General features: G+C 38.7%; 2 protein-coding genes across 2 annotated transcripts in view; one reads left to right on the plus strand and one right to left on the minus strand.

The window, feature by feature from the left end:
* Window positions 1–2,814: 2,814 nt before the first annotated feature.
* The window catches only part of tmeff1b (transmembrane protein with EGF-like and two follistatin-like domains 1b), a 39,787-nt gene continuing 17,708 nt past the window's right edge, over window positions 2,815–24,893 (minus strand). Inside the window, exons 2-9 of the mRNA XM_023807454.2 lie at window positions 24,297–24,397; window positions 23,592–23,721; window positions 19,837–19,863; window positions 18,175–18,271; window positions 15,314–15,462; window positions 10,453–10,570; window positions 4,151–4,312; window positions 2,815–3,677 (exon numbers count right to left, since the gene is read on the minus strand). Coding sequence (XP_023663222.1) covers window positions 3,593–3,677; window positions 4,151–4,312; window positions 10,453–10,570; window positions 15,314–15,462; window positions 18,175–18,271; window positions 19,837–19,863; window positions 23,592–23,721; window positions 24,297–24,397 — 869 coding nt within the window. The 3' untranslated portion in view covers window positions 2,815–3,592. The remainder of the gene's footprint in view (window positions 3,678–4,150; window positions 4,313–10,452; window positions 10,571–15,313; window positions 15,463–18,174; window positions 18,272–19,836; window positions 19,864–23,591; window positions 23,722–24,296; window positions 24,398–24,893) is intronic.
* The window catches only part of LOC111841593 (V-type proton ATPase 116 kDa subunit a 1), a 55,188-nt gene continuing 49,501 nt past the window's right edge, over window positions 19,207–24,893 (plus strand). The window contains exons 1-2 of the mRNA XM_072711721.1: window positions 19,207–19,296; window positions 19,713–19,792. Coding sequence (XP_072567822.1) covers window positions 19,761–19,792 — 32 coding nt within the window. The 5' untranslated portion in view covers window positions 19,207–19,296; window positions 19,713–19,760. The remainder of the gene's footprint in view (window positions 19,297–19,712; window positions 19,793–24,893) is intronic.

The raw sequence follows: 24,893 nt of genomic DNA on the forward strand, positions 1-24,893 counted from the left end.
AAATGGATTTAGTTTGTTGAGAACAAATTACAAATGTTGAATAATACAATGACAGTATTTGTGATTAGCAGACCAATACAGTATACCACAATTTTCTAAGCTAGTCAGAATGTGCTGATTTTAAGGGTAAATTGCATATTTTGTAGATTTTTGATGCAAGCGTATCTCAGTACCATAATGTTTCTTGAATTATATTGTTGATATGATGATTGTCTATTAAAAGTCAGAAGCAGCTGGTCTTACGAGCCCGACCTGTGAGGTCACTGCAGTGTTGACGCACCTGTCTGGTCATAACCTCCCCGCTGTGTGTGATTCACTAAATTTAATGTTGCCATTTGTCATTTTGGAAATGGACAGTGCACAATTCATTTCTAAAATATGTCTGGTTAAATATGTCACAGGATGAAATTAGTCATTTAAAGTAGCTGAAGTTTCTATATCCTAGATACAGTAATATGATGTAAATTAAACATATGAAAAAACTCATTGCTATTTATCACAAAGGTCATTGCAAGACAATAAGTAATATATTCAGCTGTTATACACACAGCCGGTTCTACCGACTGTTCTCCTGTATTAATGACCTTTCAATGAATTTTAGGTAAATTTCAACTTGTTGTGCTTGGCATTTATTTAAAGCACTACAAAAGCTTATTCATTAATTATTTGAAGGTTATCCTCATCATTATCATCATCATCATCAAGTGTAATCATGATAACATTTGCTGTATCAAGAAAATCCTAATATGTTCATATCTGTAAATGATAAACATTTTGCGAATATTTAGGTAGTGACTGATCAGCATGATTAGCGTGTTATTGTAACGAAAAGATGTTGCACAGGGTGAGAAATATACACATGCGCCTCTTTCATGGTTAATCAGGCAGTAATTCAGTCCTATTCAGTCTTATTTAGCTTCAATACTCAAGGTTTTACATTCTCATTTTTAATCTGGAGAACTACCCCATAATCCACTGGGAAAAATCAGAAAAACAAATGCATCATATGTACGAAACAAAAATGTAGCATTTAGTAAAAGTTTGATTTCCAAATAATTTATAAATTGTTGGTATGCACAGTGCAGGTCCATTTTATCTTGTAAAATTACAATTTCCATAAACTGAAGCTGCCCTTCTACCAGTGTTTTGGCGTAAGGAACTCGTGATTCCACTCAGTAAAGTAAGTAAAAGTGAGGAAAGGTGTCCAGAGAACAAGTGGCTCCGGGATTGAAGATTGTTGCTGTGATTTTCGTTCAGCTCTCGGCGCTACTGCTTTTCATAATATTAGAGATACTACGAGCTGGCCTCTGACGCCCAAAAAACACCAGCAAGATGATTCTGCTTGACGGAGTGGCAGTCACCCCCCCCCAAAGGGAGCTGCCAGATTCTGAAAATAGAAGCCAGCAGCTGCTGAAACTCCCAGCTCTGTATCTATAATTCCATAGCCACAGGCAACCATTTCTCATTCACATTAGCCTCTGATTTTTCCTTTTACTCAGACATCTGCCCAAACTGCCTTCAGAAGTCAAGATTTTGCATTGGGTTCATGAGTTTCTCATACTGTAAGTATCTTAGATCCTAATCTGAATACCCCACAGAAATATTTACCCAATATAATCATCATTAAATGTGAGAATGTACAGGAACTTGTTATATTAATGTGTTCTTATCTCTGCCTGCAACTCACTTGTGACATTTTGCTGTGTGATCAATAAAAACTCCTACAGTGTGCAAAAAGTATTTATGATTTTGCTGCTCAGACTTCAATTTGGAGTGCCTGAGCTCCAGAAGATTTGTTTGTTACAAAGAGACGCAGGCTACACAAAGAACCAAACACTTTCAATGTAATATGACCAGTAGATCCCTTTCATTCTATTCTTTGATATCGCGGACAAAGAGATATTGCATTCATCATTCTTCAATGTTCTCGAAAAAACAGAGTTCTATTTATGACTTGTATGACTGCAGTAGTTATGGATTTTTTTAGGTGACCATATTGCTAAGAAATTACCATGAATGCTCAGTAAACTGACAAATATTTTTTTGCAACCGCAGCATACAAGAACAAAAACACTTATTATGAAATATTTCTAAGTGAATTCCCACAGATATATTCCTGTGTTCTCTGTTTGTATAGTATAGTGCTATCTGTATTTTATAGTATAGTTAATGTCCTGTGCTTCTATAGTATAATACAGTATAGTGTAGTTCAGTATGTTACGTCATTATAGAGGCAGCTACTTAATTGCATTGTACTTGTGACCCACTTGCACAATGACAAAAAAATGAAAAGCCCACTGCTTAATCAAACAATTAAGCTAATAAATCAATAAGCCAACTGACTGAAGAAATCATTTTGTGATTTAAAATTAAACCGCCACCAAAAATAACCATGTTGATCCTATGCTAATTTAGCAGCCGTTACTGTAAAATAAATTAAAATAATAAACACGACTGACTAGTCCTTACATTTCATTTACTGGAAGTAGACCAATGTATTACAAGATTGGTGAAATCTGAGAAATATTAGCTGTGAGTCTGATCAGAAATTTATCTGAAATTCTTTCATTGTGCTTTCAACACAGAACAGCTTTGTACAGTGTCAAATATGACCTTGACTATCAAATAGTCTTGCCTAAGGCATGAACCCAGAAACACTTAAACACAAAATTGTTCCAGAAATTGGTAAATGACAGAATGATATCTTAGATTATATTTAAATCCAGGTATCTAATTCATGCCACATTAAAACAGAACTTACAACAAATGCAGTGGTTTTCGGCAGAATTTAATCAATTGTTATACCTACTAGCTTTTTCAAATAACATCCACTTTAAAAAGTTCTCATATTTACCAGGGATTATGGAAAATCTATTTAAATATCTAAGAAGTACTGAGATGGAAGGTACAGAATTCTCTCAAAAAGAGCATTTAATTCTCTTAAAACAACTCCACAGAACAGTTTACAAGCCATGCGATATGTGTTGAGAATTACATGATGTACCATCAAAATTTTACAAAACATTTACTTTTCCCCAAGTATATTTTTCCAAATACAAATATTTCCAAATATCTTCGAAATACATTATTTGTTAACAATAACCTTTAAAGGTCTTCACATTTTAGTTGTTTTAAAAAAATTGGTACTCCGGACAAAAGGATGAGTGAAAACTGATAAATAAGAAACAACAAGAATAGAAAAATAGGAGAAAAAAGAAAACTAGGGGATTCTGGGATACTGGTAGATGTTTGTTTGTAATTCAAGGTTGAAATGCATTTCTTTTAAAATGAACTAGAAAGGAATCACATAACAAAATATAAACAAATAAGGTGGGACAGTTTCTGACACTAAAAATGCTTGACACTGCAGCATATTCCAAAATATGAAGGAAAACAAGGCCTCTGAAATAAACGGCATAAAGGAAATAAATGATGTTGTTAATAAATTCATAATTAAAAATTCATAGCAATTCATTTATCGCTGAATTGAAGTGTTTACTTTTTTGAATTGTTGAAAAAAACAGAAAACACGTAAATTCTTACATAAAAACAAGATAAAACAACGTCATTCTTTGTTACATGAAAGCACAGCTTATACCATCCTGGACGTATTGTCTGATGTGAAGGGTCCCATGTTTTTCTTTTGCCGACGCCGCCTGTTATTTTTGGGGCATTTCCTAGAAAATGACAAGAAACCTAGGGTGAGTTTCCCGAGGGTTTCATAAGTTCTGTGTTAAAAGATAGAATTTGCGAATAATGTAGCGTTAAGAAGGCTTTAGGAAACTCACCCCTAATCATTCATTCAAATTTTATTGCAATTTTTATGACTCATCTCTACGGACAATGAACCTCTGACAAACCTCTGACTTGCTCAGTAGAATTTATTAGAAGGGAAAAATATACCATTTTCCTTATTACAGACATAAATCATCTACTCCACATCTGTTCATAGAACAGTTGTAGAAATTCCTTAAATTTTAACATGAATGATAATTGTCTTTTTGTTAAATTATTTCTTAGCAATAATATAATCATTTTTTCAATATGAACAGTATTATCTGAATGTGTAGCGGAAAAACAGTTTAAATCATATGTTTATTCACAGGCAAACCTGATACACATTGCCAAGACATAGCTTGCAGGAACTTACCTGGTGATGCAAGTCACTATGGCAACGATGACAACAATCTGCACGGCCCCAACGATGGCAGCAATGAGGACATATTGAAACTTCTGGCCACTGGGGACCACATAGAGGATGCTGAAATCCTTGGCCTCATCGCACTGTAGACCCTTGTACCCTGAATCACACCTGTAGGTTCAAAGAAAGACATTTAACATGCAGTTCAAAGCTACATCTGTGTTTTCTCAATTTAATTTTGCTTCTGAAAAGTGCAAAACGACACCCATGCCTTAAACCTTAGTTCTGTTCTGAGGAAGTGAAATGCTTATTTACTTTAGCATGATGTGATCATCAAGAGCAGTGTGTAATTCAGCAGGTTGGGGATTCTTGTCTGTGTCCAGAAGGTTGTGGGTTCAACTCTCATGGCTTACAGACTAATTTTTTCATCCCTTGAGACATGCCAACTGCTCCAACTCAGAGATCCCAAGTTTTTCTCACTTATATGTCACTTTTAGTAAAAGCATCTGCTAAATAAATTTAAATCTGTTCTCACTGCAACCCTGAACTGATACATAAATGGAAAACAGACAGATGAATCATCACCTGCTCTAGATAGTGAAAATATTACATGATTTTCCTTTTAGCCAAAGTCTTCCACTGTTATATTCTTAAATAAATGTTTTTTTTAGATTGCCTGTCTACCTCCTAGCAAACAATGTAAGCTGCTGTGAATGAGAATTTTAAAATAGCCCGTACACTTCCAGGGTCTTTTTGGCTTAGTATTAATCTTTCTTCCATAACCGCCATAGAAACCTTTAAAGAGATCCTTGGAATCCATTCACGTCTAGACAGAAACGAAGAGCATTGAATTTCATTCAGATTCAGCAAGAAAGAAATTTTCATTGATTTTCATTCTCAGAGAGGACTGTCTAGAGAGTGGAATCTGGGGTTTGTTAGAAGGCATTGTGCCATATACACAAAAACACAAAAGCAGCCGCACCAGTTCTATTATTACAGTATAATTACAGTGTCAGGGCTACAGCGTTCTTTATAAAACAATGCCACCCGAGGGCACATCCTGGGATGCGAGTGCTGCTTGGCTGGTTAGTTCAGTGTGGTTGGAGTGCAGTGTTGATGACGCCAAGGTGGGGGCTTGTTCCCTATACGTGCCACACTGCACTCTTTGGGGGTATGTGGTTCAGCAGCGTTGGCCTGTCTGCCTGTGATCAGAAGGCCACTGGTTCGAATCCTATCCTTGGTAGAGTACCTACATCTCAGTTGACTTTAAGGCCTTTAAAATGTTCCATGGGTGATTAGTGGATGACAGACCATGCAAGATGGGATATTTTCTATAATGCAAAAAAACAAAAAACAAAAATGTGATTTGTTAATTCATGTGAACCTTTATTTAACTGACAAAAGTGCAAAGAAAAGATTTTCACAAATTTCACTGACTAACTTAATTGTATTTTGTAAATACTGTATATGCAAGGTTTGAATTTGATGGCTGCAACACACTCAAAGAGAAGCTGGGGCACAGGTATATTTACCATTGTCTTACATTACCATTCCCTTTAATAAGACTTTTTAATCGTGAACTGAAGACGCAAATTATAGTAATTTTGCAATCGGAAACTTTGTCCATTCTTGCATGATGTAAGACTTCAGCAGCTGAACAGTCTGTGGTCGCCGTTGTCTGATTCTCCTATTCATGTTGCCCCATACATTTTCAATAGGAGATAGATGTGAACTGCCAGCAGGCCAGTCAGGGTCATGCACTCTTTGTCTACGAAGCCACATGGTTGTAGCCTGTGCAGAATGTGGTCTGGCATTATCCTGCTGAAATAAACATGGACGTCCCAGGGAGAGACATCACCTTAATGGCAACATATGTCTCTCTAAGATCCTAACATACGCCTCAAAGTCAATAGTACCTTCACATACATGCAGCTCACCCCTGCCCTGGGCACACACGCACCCCACACCAGGCACTGGCTTTCACACCTTTCTCTGACAGCAATCTGGATGGTCAGTTTCATATTTGTTACAGAGAACTCAACGCCTGTCTTTATCCGAAAATAGGCTGAAATGTACTGTAGACTCATCTGACCAGAGCGCACAGTTCCACAGTCTTTTGGTCCATTTGAAATGAGCTCAGGCCCAGAGAACTCACTGGCTTTTCTGCATAGAGTTGATGTATGGCTTCCCCTTTGCATGACACAGTTTCAAGTTGCATCTCTGGATGCAGTGACTGACTGTGTTAGGTGACCATGGTTTTCTGAAGTACTCCCGAGCCCAGGTGGCTATATTTGTCACAGTAGCATGACAGTTTCTTATACAGTGCCACTTGAGGCCTCAAAGATCACGGACATTCAACAGTGGTTTCCAATCTTACCCTTTACGTACTGAGATGTCTCTGCATTCTCAAATCTTTTCACAATATTATGTACTGTAGATGTTGAAAAACCAACATTATCTTCAATCTTGCACTGAGTGATGCTCCTTTTGAGTTGGCTAACAATTCTCTCTTTTTGGCACAACAGGAAGAGCAATGACCCTTCCTTGCTTGCAAAGACTATGCCTTTGATGGGGGCTATTTTTACACCCATCATAATACCACACCTGCTACCAATTAGGCTGCTTCAAGTACAGTCTACCAAACTGGGGTTAATGGAATATTCTGCACACTTTTCAATCTTATTTTAACTCTGTCCCATCTTCTGTTGAGTGTGTTGCAGCCATCAAATTCTAACGTTGGGTATATTGCCAAGATACAGTTAAGTTGGTCAGAGCTGTTGAATATCTTTTCTTTGTACTTTTGTCAGTTAAATAAAGGTTGACATGAATTAACATATTGCAGTTTTTTGTTTTTATTGCTTTTAAGAAAATACCCCAACTTTTCTGGAAATGGGGTTTGTGGATATTATGGCTGGCAAGACAATGTGTGAGAATTTTTTTTTAAAAATGCCTCACTATTTTTAAATTGTGTTAATGCACAAGTCTACCATACAGCCCAGTTTGGGGTCAGGGCAGCACATTTATTGAGTTTTCTGCACCACAGTATCAGGTGCCGTTATGGTTTTTGGGTTTTTGCGATTAGCACAGTCAATTCCATATTTTTCGGACCGGAATCCTAATTTGGACACACATGAACACTTGTTTTGTGCCATTGATTTATGGCACTTGATGAAGTTATACAAGAAAATGATGAAGATCTTTTAATGACAAAATGAACCCTTTTGTTCTTTTTTCATTCATTACAACCCATATTAGAAACATAAAACTCACACTGGAGTCTTCAAAGGCGTTCATAAGTAGATTAAAAAACAAAAGTAGGCCTTGTTACATGCCGCTGTTCAGCCTACATTCACATTTTTTTTTAATCTAAAATCTATGTATATTGTTTAAAATCCTTGTACAGTCTCTCTAATATTCTGTATTAACTGTAATTATTGTTCAACTTCTTTTACAAGTGGTCAAAAATGTAGACGTGTTTCTCTGTCACTGTCAATGCAACATAACCTCTAGCTACAGTGTAACCCCCCCTCCCCCCCCCCCCACGCGCTGCTTCCCCATTATTGCAGTTTGTTTTTCTTTTCTTTCTCTTAAACAGATAGTTATAGTACCTACCTACTTATAGTAATTTTATGTTGTTACATAACTCAGCAGGTGCTTTTATCCAAAGCGATGTACAATGGAGAAAGCAGGGTCAGCTAGTTCCTGGAGAGATTGGGGATATGGAGATGGTTGGAGTGGCCAATGGTGGCATCACACTGACAACCTTGGGGGTCTTCTGATGACAGACACAGCATCCTAACTGCAGAGCCACACCACCCGTTCATTTACTGAAATGTAGATGTGTTAACCGTGAAGACAAATATGTCAGACAGAGAAAGTCATGCTGTATTATGATGATTATACTATGAAAAAATCACATATACACGGACACATGCGCTTCAACATGGCTGTTTCGTCTTATAGACACATAAAATAAACATCGATCATGGGAAGCACATCAAAAACTGAGCATAGTGCTTCATTCATCTTACATAATAACCATTTTATCATACTTCAAATACTTAGACTCTTCTATTTGTTAGTCCCTCTTGAACAGTAGACATCGCTGACAGAGTGGAACCCCTATCTGGCCCTTGAGCTAGTGCCCTTCACCCGCAATTGTTCCAGAGACTGACTGAGTGACTGAACCAGCATTCTCAATTGTACATTGCTTCGGATAACAGTGTCTGCTAAACACAGAAAAATCTTGCAATACAAAAATAAGTATACCAGCTAATAATCATTATGTTGTGCAGTGTGCTTTAGAAATTGCAAAAGCACAGCAGGATGTGAGCTAGCTCCTTGATGAATATATACTTTTTCTGTGATGAACTGGCATAGAGACACAATTTATTGCTTGCTTGAAAAATTAAACAGCGCTTATGGAAATAAAATATGTGTTTAACAGTTGGTCTATAATTTTTTTGTAAAATGCATATGAGTAGGACTCACTGGCCATGTCACAATACAATTAAAAATGAAACACTTTGCTTCATGTTGTCTGATTGACAAACTGAAAAAGAACAACGATAATCGCATGCTCATTTTTAATTAATAATTTCCAGTATGGCTCATCCACTCAGAAAAGTCATGGTGAAAATTGATAGTGTTAGCCTTGAAGATACTGACCAATGCATGTCAAAAAAGTATAAATAACTAAAAAGGATAATGATGCTTAACAAATTAGAAGCAGCTTTCTAATTGATATATGAAAAATGGGCTGGATATGAATGAAACTGAAACACCTGCTTTTACACCACAAACATTACTTAGCATGGTGTAGGGCAGGGGTGGCCAATCTCATCCGCAAAGGCCCGCTGTGTGTGTGGGTTTTCGCTGCAGCTCCCTAATTATATTACTAATTAGAGGACTGATTGGCTGAGGAGTCCTCCTGGGTTTGAACAGCTGACCTACAGGTTATCCCAAAAACCTGCATACACACCAGCCCTTTGTGGATAAGATTGGCCACCGCTGGTGTAGGGCCCCCTTTTGCAGCCAATACAGCATCAATTCGTTTTGGCAATGACAGATACAAGTCCTGCACAGTGGCCAGATTATGAGCCATTCCTCCTGCAGAACAGTGGCCAGGTCACTATGTGATGCTGGTGAAGGGAAATGTTTCCTGACACTGTCCTCCAAAATACCCCAAAGTGGCTCAATAATATTCAGATCTGGTGACTGTGCAGGCCACACCCATTGCGACCCAAGCCATCACTGATCCACCCCCATATTGCATTCTGGGTATACAACAGTCCAGGTGGTAAGCCTCTTTGGGGCTTCTCCACACCGTAAATCTCCCAGATGTGGGAAAGACAGTGAAAATGGTCTAATCAGGGAACAATACATATTTCACATTATCTACAGCCCAAGACTTGCGCTGCTGACACCATTGAAACTGATGCTTGTAACTGGCACCAGTGGCCAATGGTGTGGCTACAGCAGCCCGATCATGAATACCGACCCTTTAGAGCTCCCAACAAACAGTTCTGGTGGAAACAGGATAGTTGATGTTCGCATTTAATTCTGCAGTGAGCTGGGCAACTGTGGTTTTATGTTTTCCGGACACAATCTAGATTAGTACCCAGACATCTCCTTCAGACAGCTTCCTCTTGCATCCACAGTTACTCCTGTTGGATGTGGCCCGTCCTTCATGGTGGTACGGCGCCATTACCCTGGATACCGTGGCTCTCGATGCACCACTAAGACTTGCTGTCCTGGTCACAGATGCACCAGCGAGACGCGCACCAACAATTTGTCCTCTTTTGAACTCTCATATGTCTCCCATTATGTTGCATCAATTGCAATATTTTATGTTCAGCTGTGCTATTGCTCTGTTAATTCAACCTTCCCACTCTGCTCTTACTGATGGATTGTGCAATTAGTGAATATACTGTATACAGTAGCAAATATGGGCACGAGACCTCAAACATGCTATTGTTTAACCCCTGTACATTCCAACATTTGACTTTGATAGACAAGAACACTTTCTAATAATACTGAACACCTTCTAATAGTACTGAACAACATTTCCTTCTACAGTATTTTAACTTTTGCCAACAAATTTTAATCCCCCTACTCAAACTTTTTGGCAATTTCATCACACCATTCTACAGAGAGGCTGGAGACACGCATAAGACTAAAAGAAGGTTGAAAGAAAAAAAAAATATGTTAAAAGAAAATAGTGAAGGAACAAAAAAAAAATGACATAATTTCAGGAGATAATCAAAACGTCATTTAAAGTAAAGAAAGGTAAAACATTTCGAGAATCTTACCGGCAGGAGACCACATTGTGTTTCATTTCGCATTCACCGTGAACGCAGAAACTTCCATAGCTTTCCGAACAAGGATTGGGAATCACTGTATCCACCCTATCCTCTTCATCACCAGAACCTGAATGTTTAAATCGTAATTGAAGTATTAATGAAACAGTTTTTCAAACAATTCAGACAATTTACAAAGCAAAAAACAGAAAAAAACAACTAATGGAATCAGTAAAGCTCAATATATTATAATGGTTTAATTCTGGTAAATAATTGTACATGGAAGTATCATTGAGGCATTTTGTGAATTATTGAAAACTGCTTTTCAGTTGGTGTAGAAAGGGAATCGCTACAGTAAACTGCCAAGCGTGGAGGAGGAAGTGTCAGACACATGGGTGATAGAGTGATCAAAGAATGACAAGATAAAGAGGAAAATCTGTTGCCTTTGCAACTGCAAGTTTACTGTAGCTAATTTAATTAAGTTTAGTATGTGAATTTTTCAATAGTACACTTTTGTGGAATAAATCCTCTATGCATTGGCTGAAAACAAGCATCATCTATTTCTAGTGACCTAAAATGAATCTTAAAATCTAATTGTTAATCTAAAATGTTACCAAAATACAACACAGCAGCATATGTCCATTGTGACAGTTTCACTGATTGCTTCTCTGACTTTGTTAGTACTGAGATTAGCGCTAACCTTGGTCATTCATACTAACAGATCCATACGCTGTAGTGGCTTAATTTTTATTATGGATAATGCATTTTTAAATTTTAATCATTAACATATGGTACTTATTTTATTTTTAAAAGTATCAAATTAATGCAACACATTACCATGTATCTAATAAAAAGCAAAGTGTCATTTCTTGAAAATTTTTTATTCAAAAAAGAAAAAGAACATTTTGTGAAACGTAGTCCAACTAAAGTAGCTTTTTTATTCTTATATACTTTGTGGCGTGTTATTTTCATGTTTTTCTGCCATTTCTTGTTCAAATGTCACACCCATGGGGAAGCACTGCTAGTGGAATTATAAGCATGTGTTCTGAGCTGATTACAATAAGAAAGACGAAGGTGGGGGTGTAAGTATTGACCTTGCAGCCATTTTCATGTGCGCTCGATGCCCCCGGATAAATCCACTACTGACGATTACTATTCCATTTGCTATCGTAGCTGCTGATTGTGATCACCGCATACTTAGTAGCCCGTTGTTTAATCATGTACATAATGAGCAACCCAATAATGACTTTCTCAAGATATCAATGAATCAAGAGAGGGTAAGAAGATGAAAATAATCAAAATCAATAAAAAAAAATGTATGAAGCCTGCGATATTCCTTATATCTGGAATCCAGCTGGAGTCCCTACTGGCATTGTCTGCAGTGTCCACCCAGCTGATGAAGGGACTCAGCACTGCACTATCACAGAGGCCTACAGTCACCTCTAGAGGTCAGGCAGCCCATCTGACCCCCCTGCCTGGGACAGACGACAGCAGCTGTGGGCTGGCTGACACCAAAGACCACCCAACTCCACACGACTCACTGTCCATCTCAGACTCGAAGGAACTCGTACTCACCCTCTTTTCCAATACCAAAACAAATCTGGCCTCTTTAGTTATAGTTTAATATTTTGATCTCTTAGAAATACTGATCATGCAGCACATTATTCACATTTCCAGTTCAGCTGCTGATGGATCACATGGCATTGACTCTATTTGTGGACGAGGTTGAATGTCTAACTTTCAGACACTGACATGCATTCTAGTAGCTTGCTTAATTTCCTATAATCTGCATGAAGCTCAAATTACATCAACATTTAAATTGGCATCTACTTAAACAGGTACTGCTATAGCTTCTAACTCGGAACCGGTACCCACAAGGAGTGTGGTGTTGTCTTATAACGAACATGAGTGTTTTTCCAGAGGGAACTGCTGTGGCCTAAAACATTCAGGGTTGGGGGTTTGAATCCTGTTTGTGGGCAAGTTCTCCTTGTGTTTCATGGGTATCCCCCCATAGAACAACAAACTGCAGTTGGGTGAACTGGTCTCTATAAATTACCCATAGAATGTGTTCATGTGTATATCTGTGTGCCCATAATGATCTGCCATCCTGTCCTGGGTATCCCCCTGCCCCAGTGCTTTCTGGGAAAAGCCACAGGCCTCTGATAACCCTGAACTGGATAAGCACTTGGAAGCTGGAGAGACAGTGGACAGATACTTATTTGAATATACACATTACATTTCAGTCTAAATGTTGCCGGGTAATTTAAGCAATAAAATCTCTTAACCATAGCAGCTAATGATCTATAAAGGACATTGAAATGCTCTTCTATTTCCATGAACTAATGTTTAAGTGGAAATGGCAGCGTTAAAACACTGAAAAGAACGCAGAGTAGTGAAAATGTCACATTTGCCGATCAGAAGATCACCACCACAAGCCCTATTACAATCCACTATTAAAAATAATGGTTTACAATGTGAAATCTGTATTAAGGGTGGGCTCAACAGGCACCCCTAGTGGAAGTCAGTGAAAATGCTTCTCAAATTATTAATATTATTATTTTTCTAACGTAAATGTCATCCCAAACTTTGAGAACTGCTTTATTGTGTAATCAATACATCTCTCAATAGAGGCAAATAAAGGTTTTCTATCAAGTCTGATCAAACATTGGCACACTGCATGTTCAAGAAAGACTAGCTTTGACATTTAGTTGCAACATGCTCCCTGTTTAACATAGCTACAACTATCTTCACAATTCTGACAACATGAGGAGAACTTTTACTAATGGCTCCATTTATTTTCCAGAACAAAGACTAACCAATTTTTGGCAGACAGACTTTTAATGTAGCTTGTTTTTACAGGTAAAGAAACTGTGTATGCAGTAAAAACGTGAAAATAGTCACATGATTAGAAACACAAAAAAAAATCTTATTTAAGACATAACTTTCTGCTTGCATAACTTGCCTTTTTCAATTTCATACTTGGCAATTCAGAGACAGCAGTTAGCCTAATTGCATGTCTTTGGACTGTGGAAGGAAACCAGAGGACCCAAAGGAGCCCACACAACGCAGGGGGACATGCACCCTCCACACACACACACACGGCAGGTTAAAGTTCAAACTCCCCAGTCCTGCAGATTAAAGGCTGCAGAGCTGCCCACTGCACCACTGTGCCCCCCCCCCCCCCCCATCTAATGCAAAATTTCATAAGATCCCAAGCAAAACTTCAATGTCTTAACCTGATATCTCTTCACTGGCTGCTATAATATGAGCAGACTTTGCTCTGCAGGGACAGAGACGCTATATAAGCAGCAAAACATCACTCTACCACTTCCCTTGTAATAAATAAATAAAAGCTCACATCAAAGAAAAACACAACTAAATGTGCAGTCTGAAAAATCTCAAGAGTAATGCTAATCACTGCCACGGTTTTATTCATTGCTTGATTTATAAAACAGAAAGTGCAGAGCCCCCAGATTACCAGTGATACATTTTTAAGGGGCCTTTATTTTAAATCAGTACACTCTCGCAAAATAAACACACCCGATATTCAGCAAATTATTATCTCATAAGTGATTGATGGATTTTTTTCTCTTCAATAGGGCCCATTTTTCTAAGGGCTAAATTACAGCATGCCTAACATATCACTGGAGGAATAAAATGCAGAATATTAAATATTCTTCTGTCTGGCAAGCCCTTTGGCTAATACAGCAAAAATATATTCAGGACAAACAATCCTGCCAACACTTCATATTCAGGCATTCAATTATCCACAGAACTTTACAGGAGATTGACTGGGCAGCAAGAACAGCCTGAATTGACCAAAACACCCACTGCAAAGTTCTGTATAATATATGTAACATACAGACACTCCTCTACTTACGAACGAGATAAATTCAGAATGTCCGTTCGCAACTGTAAATGTTCTAAGTCATTATTCAGCATCATTTTAAGGATATACGCAAGTACAAAGAACTAGGATGCGGGGAGTCCACACGCTACGCTGCTGCGCGGCGGGAGTAGCGGCCAGAAGTCATACTAGGCAGAACTGGCACGCAGAAAAAAAAAATGATGTTGCGGACAGGAAACGGGAGCCCAATTAACACAACTTGGACTTACAGTCCTCTTCGTTCGTATGTCTGAAAGTTCGTAAGTTGAAAGTTCATAAGAAGAGAAGCGTCTGTATATATGCAATATGTTTGCTCAGGAAAAAAAACACATTTTAACAGTATTACATGGTCAAATTAAGAGTAACACAATAAAATCTAGCAGGATTTTCTTCTCTTCTCCAAAAAGTTACTGATATCTTGTTGGATGGCTAAACACCACTTAAGTACCCAAAACTCTCCTCAGGGGCACCCAGCTGTTCCATGTATTTGTTGTATTCAATTCAATTAAAAGGTTTTTTTCTGCTCAATTTTTCTGAAAAATCTGAAATAGTATCATGCCATAAGATTCATGCAGCTTATTTGATATTTCAGTCATGTGAAATCTTCCAAAAGTTCCAAAATAAAAATTATTTTTTGTACAGAACTTGTTAGTCAACAAAACATATCATTTGCTACATACATGAAGTATTGTGCATAATCTGCATTAAAACTTACACCCTCAAAAATGTATCAACAGATTTTATTTTTTTGAGAACTATGAGAAACTACATATTCTGTACTCCACTTCTGGAAGTTTCCATACACAACTTAAGCAGTGGTTTCACATTTATTTAAATAATAAAATTGTATTTTTAGCACTTGGAAAAAAATATGTCGGAAAGCTCGTAGGCTTAAAATCTTAATAATATTATTTCTATATTACTTAGTCTTCTACCAATCCTGGGAAACCAGGAAACAGAGCTTCCATTTTTCGATCTTAAACTTACCTGGGCATCTGCCGAGGGTTTGAACGTCAATCCGCTCCTGCTTCAAGCAGGATGCCTCTCGCACCAAGCAGGGATTGTCGTACGAATTCCCATCGGTCCCGCACACAGGGTTCTCATTGTGACCACTGCAGTCGATGTTGCAAATGCACCTGAGGCAACAAGAGAAGTGTCCAACTTGTAAAAAAAGGGACACAGTGTTAAGTCACCTATAGGAAAGCTATTTAGATGATGCTTTTATTCAAAGTGATATACAATTGAAAATGGGGTTAGACCATCCCTGGGACAGCTGAGATTAAGGGCCTTGCTTAAGGGCCCATTGGTAACTGTATTCTGCCCACTTTGGGGTTTGAACTTGGGAGACCTTCCAACCACAGGCAACTAATCCTCAGCCACACACTGCCCATGAAAATGCTAAGCAAGGAAATGCGAATTCAGCAGAGCAAAGGGTTATGTTTTATACATAGCCATTAACACGAGGCCGCTCTCGTTGAGCTACAGAGACACCAGTATGAGTGTGTGTTTCTGTCAGAGAACAATCAGCTGGAGGTGTCCACTGCATAGTTCTTGGGCTCTTGAAACCAGTCTATTTTGTCTCTGTCTTGCACTAACAAATGAAAGAAAAACCAACTGCTCCAAATGTAACTGTTATGTCTGCACACCGGGGTCTTAGTGTTGTTCTGTGGTGATGCATTGTGTTAGAGAATGTGCTGCAATCATTATGTAATGCCGATTGGATTGGTGGTGTCGGTGGAGTGGTAGAGCATGAAAAAGGAGAAAAGAAAAAAGCCATATAGTGTGGTCACAACAGTGTTCCTGTGTGACCCTTTGAAATATGAGTGACATTTCATTACTTGCTGACTGGAGCTTGCAGTTACTTTGTGTTACGTACATTAATACTGCAGAACCTCACACGTGTGGAAATAATAGCAGAAACTGGACGATGAAACTGAAACTCAGGCCAAAATAGTACTTGAAGTTTCACACCCATATATCAATGGCCTGGTGGCCAGTCTTCGCTGAATGCACATTCTATCAGTAAGAGCAGAGTGTGAAGCCTGAATTAGCAGGGCAATAGCACAGCTGTACATGAAATACTGCAATCCACACAACATAATGGGAGACGTATGAGAGTTCAAAAGAGGACAGATTGTTGGTGCGCGTCTCGCTGGCGCATCTGTGACCAGGACAGCAAGTCTTAGTGGTGCATCGAGGGCCTGGGGATCGTCCTTCTGAGTGGTTCATTCTGCCATGTATGCGGGCGGCTCGGGCACAGGAGCGAGGGAGCGAGGGAGCGAGGCATCAGGCACAAAAAGGGTGGACGACCCACTGGCAGCTCCAAGAACAAAAGGGGTTTATTAAATAAAACAGAAAACACTACAAACACAAAAGGACCACGAGGGGTCAAAACTAAAGGGGATAATTAAAGACTTAATATTACAAAACAAAAACTAGGAAGGAAAACAGGATGCAGATCTAACCGAAATAACCAAGACAAGTAACAATACACTCATAGACAATGAACCACTGGGGAACTGAACAGAAGCAGGAACTAAAATACTAAAGGGGTAACGAGACTAACACAGGACAGGTGAGACTAATTAACAAAGACCAGGGAAACGGGGCACAAGTGAAACTAATAAACTCAAAGGAACTAAAAACAGGGAAACTAAGAACTAACCAAGGAAACATAAACCAACACTAGGGAATTAAACAGGTAAAGACAAGCAGGGGCACAAGGAACAAAACCAAAAACCAAACACAAAAACCACCAGATACAATAACTAGAAACACTAAGGAGCAACATACAAAAACAGGAGGCAGGATTCAAACACAGGACAGAAGGGTACCCAGGACAGAAGGGTACACAGACAACCACATGCTCAACACATTGAGCCACATGACCAGACAGGTAACAGAGGAGAACAAAGACTAACATGAAGAACGGGATGACCAGCACCACCTGCTGGTCAAACGGGGAAGGGACACGGAAGGACCACAGGGGCTGACCCTGACACTGTTGTGAACCCAGAGTGCAGCACAGGGGTGGATCAGTGATGGTTTGGGCTCCAACATAATGGCATCCCCCAGGCTCAGTACTTGATCTAGTTAGGAACGTCACAACCAAGTACTTCCAAACCATTCTGGAGGACTATGCTCACCCAGTGGTTCAAATATTATACCCTGGAGGTGGTGTAGTGTATCTGGATGATAATGCACCAATACACACAGCAAGACTGGTGACAGAGTGATCTGATGAGCATGAAAGTGAAGTTTACCATCTCCCACGGCCTGCACAGTCACCAGATCTAAAAATTGTGGAGCCAATTTGGGATGTTTTGGAGGAGCGAGTCAGGAAACATTTTCCTCAAGCAGCATCATGTAGTAACCTGGCCACTGTTTTGCAAGAGAAATGGTTCAAAATCCCTCTGGCCCCTGTGCAGGATATGTATCTGTCATTCCCAAGACGAGCTGATGCTGTATTGGCTGCAAGCAGAGTCCCTACAATATACTAATAAATTATTCTCTTCCTTGTCTAACCCCTGTATGTATGGAATAATTGTACTCTCAAAGGTGGTTCCAGTTCTAAAATATACATTGATTTCTTAGATAACTAAACTGGATGGTGATGCATTTGGTTTCTCCAGAATATTTTAGGTTTTCAGTCTTGAAAAAAAGGCTACTGATTCAGGAAATACCTGCAAGAGAGTTGCATCCCCCCTCCCAACTCTAAGTACTCCAATCTCAAGATTCAGCCATACCAGGCACTTTAAGGGGCTGTTACAAGGAGGACAGTGCTTGCTAGGCTTCCAGACTGGCTGACAGCACTGAATATAGACTTCCTATTAAGGCATATTACTTACCAGACATCTTCAGCATCCTCATCACATTCAGCCCCATAACTGCACTCTCCACACTTAGTAAATTTCTTGCTTGTATCTGCCCCTGATCCATCATACCCTGTAAGACAGCAGTAGTTGTTTAAATTATATCTCATAGATACATATGATCCTATTCTTTCAACTGAAGTGCATAGCAACAAAAAAAAAAACCTGCTGAAGACATGTAATACCACATTTGTGACAACAAATTCAGTTTTAACAATCCTTGGGTGTAAGAACTTATAGGGAAATTTAAGTCGAAATTTGAACACGTTGCTGGGAAACAGAACAGTAGGAACTTTCCAGAACATGGAACAAACTGCAATTAAAAACCAGACCGAGGTCAAGCAGCACTTCAGGTAATGAAAGCCAGGTGACCCGACTAGGCAGCCACCCTCGCTGGGTTCCGCAAGCAGTCAGCTGGGCTGATTTAAAAGGCGGTAAGAGGCGCCTCTGATAGGCCGAGTCACAGATATGAGCTGCGTTTTAAGTGGTTTTGCTGATTGAGTCTGCTTTGTTTAAAAGGGTAATATCTCAATTTTGGTTTTTCTTTTAGGAATAATACAGTCCTATTGTTCGCTTCTGCCTGACAATTCCAACCCCCAGACCCCCCTTCCCAGAGACCCCCCACCCAACAACCAGTCCATGTCAAAACTCATGGACAAAACAATTATAAAACCTCCACCACAGCACACCACTTGGTATTAATATAGCATACATTATTTTACATAACTCTTAATATAATGTATAAAGCTCTTCATATAACTTCATATAATATTATAACTGAAATGAATAAACAATACATCTGCATTGATTTGGCAAAGGTTCCTGTTGATTAGACGCTAAGGATACGCACAGAACATGCCGACCCCTGTAGGATCGCAGTTCTCTCTATGAATAAACATGCTGAAAGCAGTGTGCCACTCCCCGGCTGTGCCTCAGATTGTAATAATAGTATTGGCTAGCGTGACAGCTTGTCTCATTACCAGCTCTGTCCAAACACACCCGTGTACCCCGGCTCTCCCCTGACCAGCGGCCAACCTCACAGTGCTAATGCAAACCGCGCAGCTTAATGACGGCGCTCCCGTGGCTCTCAGCGCTCAGGTAGGGAGCGAAATTCACCAGCTTTCAGCCTCTGAGACCTGTTCAATAATCTCGGGTTCCCTTACTCCTCACAAGTGCTGCTATGGCAAATTCCAAGAGATTAACTGGAAGACGAAGGCTTTGCAACCAATTGTTTTTAAAGATCTTAACGGCAGTTAAAGAAATTACTTGCATCACAAAGAAACCATCATCAAATTCATTACTTATTGTGGGTTTATCTGAATCTTTTTGAGTTTTCAACTATCAGTTTTCTACAAGCAGCTTTGTTAACAATTTTGCAAGCTTTGTCTTTTTCATCAATGTCATATTCAAACTGAAAAACAACCTTAAGACTGATACTATTGATTTTTAAACCTGCCAGTGTATCAGAGAATTATGTAGGCCTGTAATCACCCTCTCTATATTTGACTTCTCAGATCACAACATGAATTGCCAGTGTGAATTAACAAAGCTTAAAAGCAAAGATGCAAGGACTTCACGTTTCATGCTGCTTCAGGTCAGCCTTAATCATTACATCCAAACATACGAAGCAGAACGTACCTCTGTCTCCCGATCCAGAGCCATTATCTGCATATGAAAAAAGAAGCACATAATGATCAGCCTCGCAATACAAACTGAATTGCTTCTGTTCTACTTCGTTGGAAATATCACACTTCTGAGACCCCTAATGCTCCACGGGCCAGATATAAATATCTGGGGTCAGCACTAATGATCAGCAGCTCGGGGCGTTTTCATTTCAGGTTACAGACTCACTCCACAAGGTTTCTCATGTATAACAAGAGGGGTGGAATGCCATTTATACTGATACATTATAAATAAACTAAATTCATTCTAGTGCATGGCCTGCACACCGACATTTTATAAATAAAATAAAGATTTTACTATGAATGCCCTGTACCTAACATATTATGAATAGTATAGACAATAGTATAGAATAGCACATTCTGTATCCAAACATATTATAAATGTTATTAATTCCTATGCAGGACTGGAGCGAAAACCAGTATTTTATATTTATGCATCATATGAAAACTACAAGCATAGTTTAAATGAAACACAAATTGGAAATGTTCTTTTATGTACTCGTCTTGTACTCAAAGCCAGGCTTAAGATTTTACAACCTCATCTTCAACTGCTAAACATAAAGACCTTTCTAGCTTAAATAAGAGCTTTACAAAGTCAGTGTTCATGTTAAATGGCTTCTAGCATACAGCCGAGAGAATCCCATTCATGGTGTGCCAGTCCACCACAGGACATTCACATGAAAAGGGCAATTTGGAGACTTAAGTTCACATTAAACAGCATGTCTTTTGTAGAGTTGAGAGTCAAACTAACTACCCTGGCAGTGTGACGGAAAAAAAAAACTGCTCACTGAATCACTGCAGTGAACATGAACTCTGTGTTAGGGAGGAGATGGAATGAGGAACATTCCTGAAACAGTACAGATGGACAGAATTTAAGAACTGCACAGAATCTAAAGTCTCAGTGCTCCAATAAACCCTGGCCATTGTTGACCTGCTTAACCTGTTAAGCCAAAGATGTTTTAAAATGCTATCCTGCCTCAGAGTTTTGTGAGAGTTACTAATATTTTGCAACACCAAAAAAGATTAGACTCCCTGTAACCATGTTAATTTACTGGGAGGGTGCCCCAAGAAAAAAAAAGCTTGTGGAAGTTTTACTTACACAAATATGTTCCGAGGATCAAATGAAAAATGATTGGTTCAGAGAGACAGCCAATCAGATTGTAGAGGAGGTGAGTCCAAGCAACTAGAGGAGGTGGGACCAACCAATCAGATGACTTGGTCCTGCCTCCTCTAGTTGCTTGGACTGACTTCTTCCAGAATCTGATTGGTTATCTCTGTAAGACAATCATTTTTTGTTCTACCCTCAGAACATTTTTGTGTAAGTAAAACTCCCATGAGCTAAGAAAAAGGACTTCATATTTTAAGAAACTAAATCACAAATACAGCTACAAAAGTGAGTCAAATTAGGTTTATTTATGAGAATGTGCTGTAAAAGAGGTCTGACACTCCATGGTTTGATTAGTGAGATTTCAGAGTAACCTGGGACAACAGAGTCCAAAGAAACGAGAGACTTGGTGCCAGAATTGCAGGTTCATAGGCCAGAGAAACTGATAAATTATTCAGTCAGTACATTTACATGCACAGCTAAGTCGAGCTACGGTTATAGTTTGAATACCCCATTTAATCGGACTAATGTCCTTGTCCCAGTATACATGCACGGGAAGGGAATCGATTAATTGATCGAAGCATGTCTGACTCGCTACAGTAGGTGGCGCTATGGCTCCTTTCAGCTTGTTAGTATTGGGCTTTGTCCGGTTGACCTATTATGCCACAGACGTAAAAAAAAATTATAAAATTAATAATAATGGGTACATGGACAAATGAAGTGACACAAGCTTTAATTGTGATCTGGTAGGAAGAACAGATACAAGAAGATCAAGATAGCATAACAAGAAATAAAGTATTTAGTACAATATACTATGATAGCACAGTATTGGAAAAAATTTCAAATATTGTAATGCGATTTTGTTGTAATAAATATTGGGGTATTTATGAAACAAAAAAGGAGTTCAACATAAATTTCTCACGTTCCCATGTACAAGTGATTTAAACAGCAATTAAAGATGAAAATGATTATGATTGTTTAACAGAACAAATGCAGCGTTCATGCAAAAGCAGCGAAGGTAAACAAATAATCATTAAAATTGCAAAACTTGCTAGGTTTTTTTTCCCCCTATGACAGAGTAAAAATGTTTTAGTGAGACTTAAACTCCCTGTGGTATAATATTCGAACCAAACTGAAGGTAAGAAGAAGCCTGATCTTAATCTAGCTGAGTAGTGATGTAAGAACTGGATGAGCATAACTTGCGATGTTGGTATTAATGTCGCACATTGTCCAGTCCTACTACAGACATTTTTCGAATTCAGTACAAAATACCCCGGCACGCGGTGTAATGTCATTCGGCACCAGTAACAGTTTTTACACCAGTGGAAAACCAACACCTTGAAGTACTGTACTTTTGGTACCTTCTTGAAGCACCAGAAGTACAGAACCTGGTACTGTGTGCCCTTTAGTAAATTGGACAGCTTTACAGTGTTGTATATTTTGTACGTGCTGTACATCCTCTGGTATGCTCTGTGCTTCTTAATCTGACTAAGAGAAATTCAATTCAGTACAATTTCAGTCGGGCTAAATGTTTACATGTACTTTAAAAGTCCGGTTTTAGTAATTAACACAATAATAAATTTTTCTTAGTATCCATGTAAACGTAGTTAGTGTGTCAAAAAGAACAGTTTCTAAGAGCATGGCGGCATGTGCCAAATGTGGACACACTCTATCCTCAAAGGGGAACAATGATCGCAATTCGATTCTTACAGACAGGGATAGACAGGCATTTAACAGGATATCGGCCACAAAAGCAATTGCCTCAAAAATTGCCACAGAACGTAATCAGAATATCTTTGATCCAGTCTCAGAGGGAGAAAAAAAATATTTTGTGAGCTTTGCAAAGCTGGAACTTATGGCAGGGCCAGAGAAGACTTACATCCCGGATTGATGAATAGATACAAAACCTGGTGTAATGAGCACCAAAGCTGGACCGCTAACAAATGGGAGAAAGTAATTGAGTTTGATGAGTCATATTTCACCCTTTTTCCTACATCCAGAAGGGTTTATGTTTGGCGAAAGTCAACGGATAGTTTCAAGCCATGTCTGTTGTCAGCTTGTAAACATGATTTGGGCATTATAATAGTATGGGCGGCCATCTTGAGGGAGTCGTTAGGGACTATGATTGTGCTGCAAGGATGTATAACGGCCAAGAAATATTAGGCCATTTTACTGGACCAGGTGGCCCTAAAGGTATGTGCACCATTCCCTCGTAATGTCATCGTATTCCAAGATTGTAATGCCCCTATACACACTGCTAAATTACTGATCATTACTGAGCCTTTATGGGAAGTTCTGCAGCACAGAGAGTTCAAAGTAGATTTCCAACACCTTCATCCCTCAAAGGAACAGACTTTTCTTCTTGAAGAATGGTCCAATACCCTGTTACACACAGTTTAGAACCTTTCTTATTAATATCAGCATTCCAAGAAAGATTTACAGTTGTAGTGAAGGCAATGCATTAGATCCTTGTTATTAATATATTGTTAAATGCTTGTGTTCCCTTGTCCACCTCCCTTAGATGTCACAGAAATATGTCTTATTTGACACAGATAACACAAATAGCAAAACCAGAATACCTGATGGTGCCTAATTGTCATACTCACCATGGTAACACGACCCCTTTGAAACTTGGGTGATATGTTTCTGTTGCTTACAGGTCGCTTGTCTTAAATAACACTCATTCCGGTAGGTATCTCCATCAGACCCACACACTGGTCTATAGCGTTTGAGGCACTAAAAAACAAGACATAAAATAAAGGCATATAAATTGTAACTTATGAGGATGGCTATTTCACCCATCACAAGAGCATTCAAGTTTTTCTGTCATCTGTCTGAAGATCCGTACAGTTCTTTAAATGGTCATCATCATTTTTTCATATCAACAGTCATTGACTCCTTGGTTGGCAAGACAATGTGAAGAAGATAATATGGTCCCCTTGAGATCTACTAAGGAAGATTTGCTTCTATAATGCCAGTGGCCTCCTGGCATCCATATACATGCTCAGCTGTCACATTGAATGCCATTTAACATGTTTCAAAGCATACAATCCATCTATACAGCGATTGACATAACTGGTGTAATGTATAAAGCAAAATGCACTGCGTTTCTTTTTGTAACATTGTAAATACAGTACATACTTATTTTATGTACTGTATATAAATGAGACTTTCTTAGTGTACCAATCTGATTTGTAGGCTAAAGGGAACGTTAAGGAATTCAATACAGAACAAACAAAACCTTCACAAAGTAAACACAAAAGAACCAATAAAAGGATCTGACTTGAACAAAAGTGAAAAAAGCTTCTTACCTGAAACGAGCAGATACACCTCAAATCATCGCTGCAGGTTCCACCATATCGACATGTGGAATCGTCACAAACTCGGAGATCACTCTTCTTCTCTGAGAAGTCTACAAGAAACGTAAAAGATGGATGGGTGGATGGATGGGTGTGTGTGTGTGTGTAAACTAGTAGCCAAAATTGTGAAAACACCTAGCATTTTTGCTATTACACTATAAAACTTACTACATGAATATTGGAGGTAATGTTTATAAACAATCAAAGAATCTTTACAAATATCATACATTGGATGACTAAATAAGTAACTGTAACAACTGGAAAAAAAGTTCTGTAAAATCATAAAAAAATTGGAAGTGTTTCCACAATTTACATATAATTAAAAAAATTTGTTTTAAATTGCTGTAATAATACACAGCAATATAAAAAGTTAGAATTCAGTGGACTCATACAAATTATTATTTCAAAATGAAACATGAATTTGTTATTCATAAAGGCTGACTTGCTGCTTCGTACACCTGCTATCATTTAGAAGTATCAATAACTTTGACTTTGCTTGTGCGTCTATAACTTAAAAGGAGCGTAAATATCAACCTGCAAAGAAAACCC

The sequence above is a fragment of the Paramormyrops kingsleyae genome, chromosome 1 (assembly GCF_048594095.1).
Source record: "Paramormyrops kingsleyae isolate MSU_618 chromosome 1, PKINGS_0.4, whole genome shotgun sequence".
Classification (NCBI taxonomy): domain Eukaryota; kingdom Metazoa; phylum Chordata; class Actinopteri; order Osteoglossiformes; family Mormyridae; genus Paramormyrops; species Paramormyrops kingsleyae.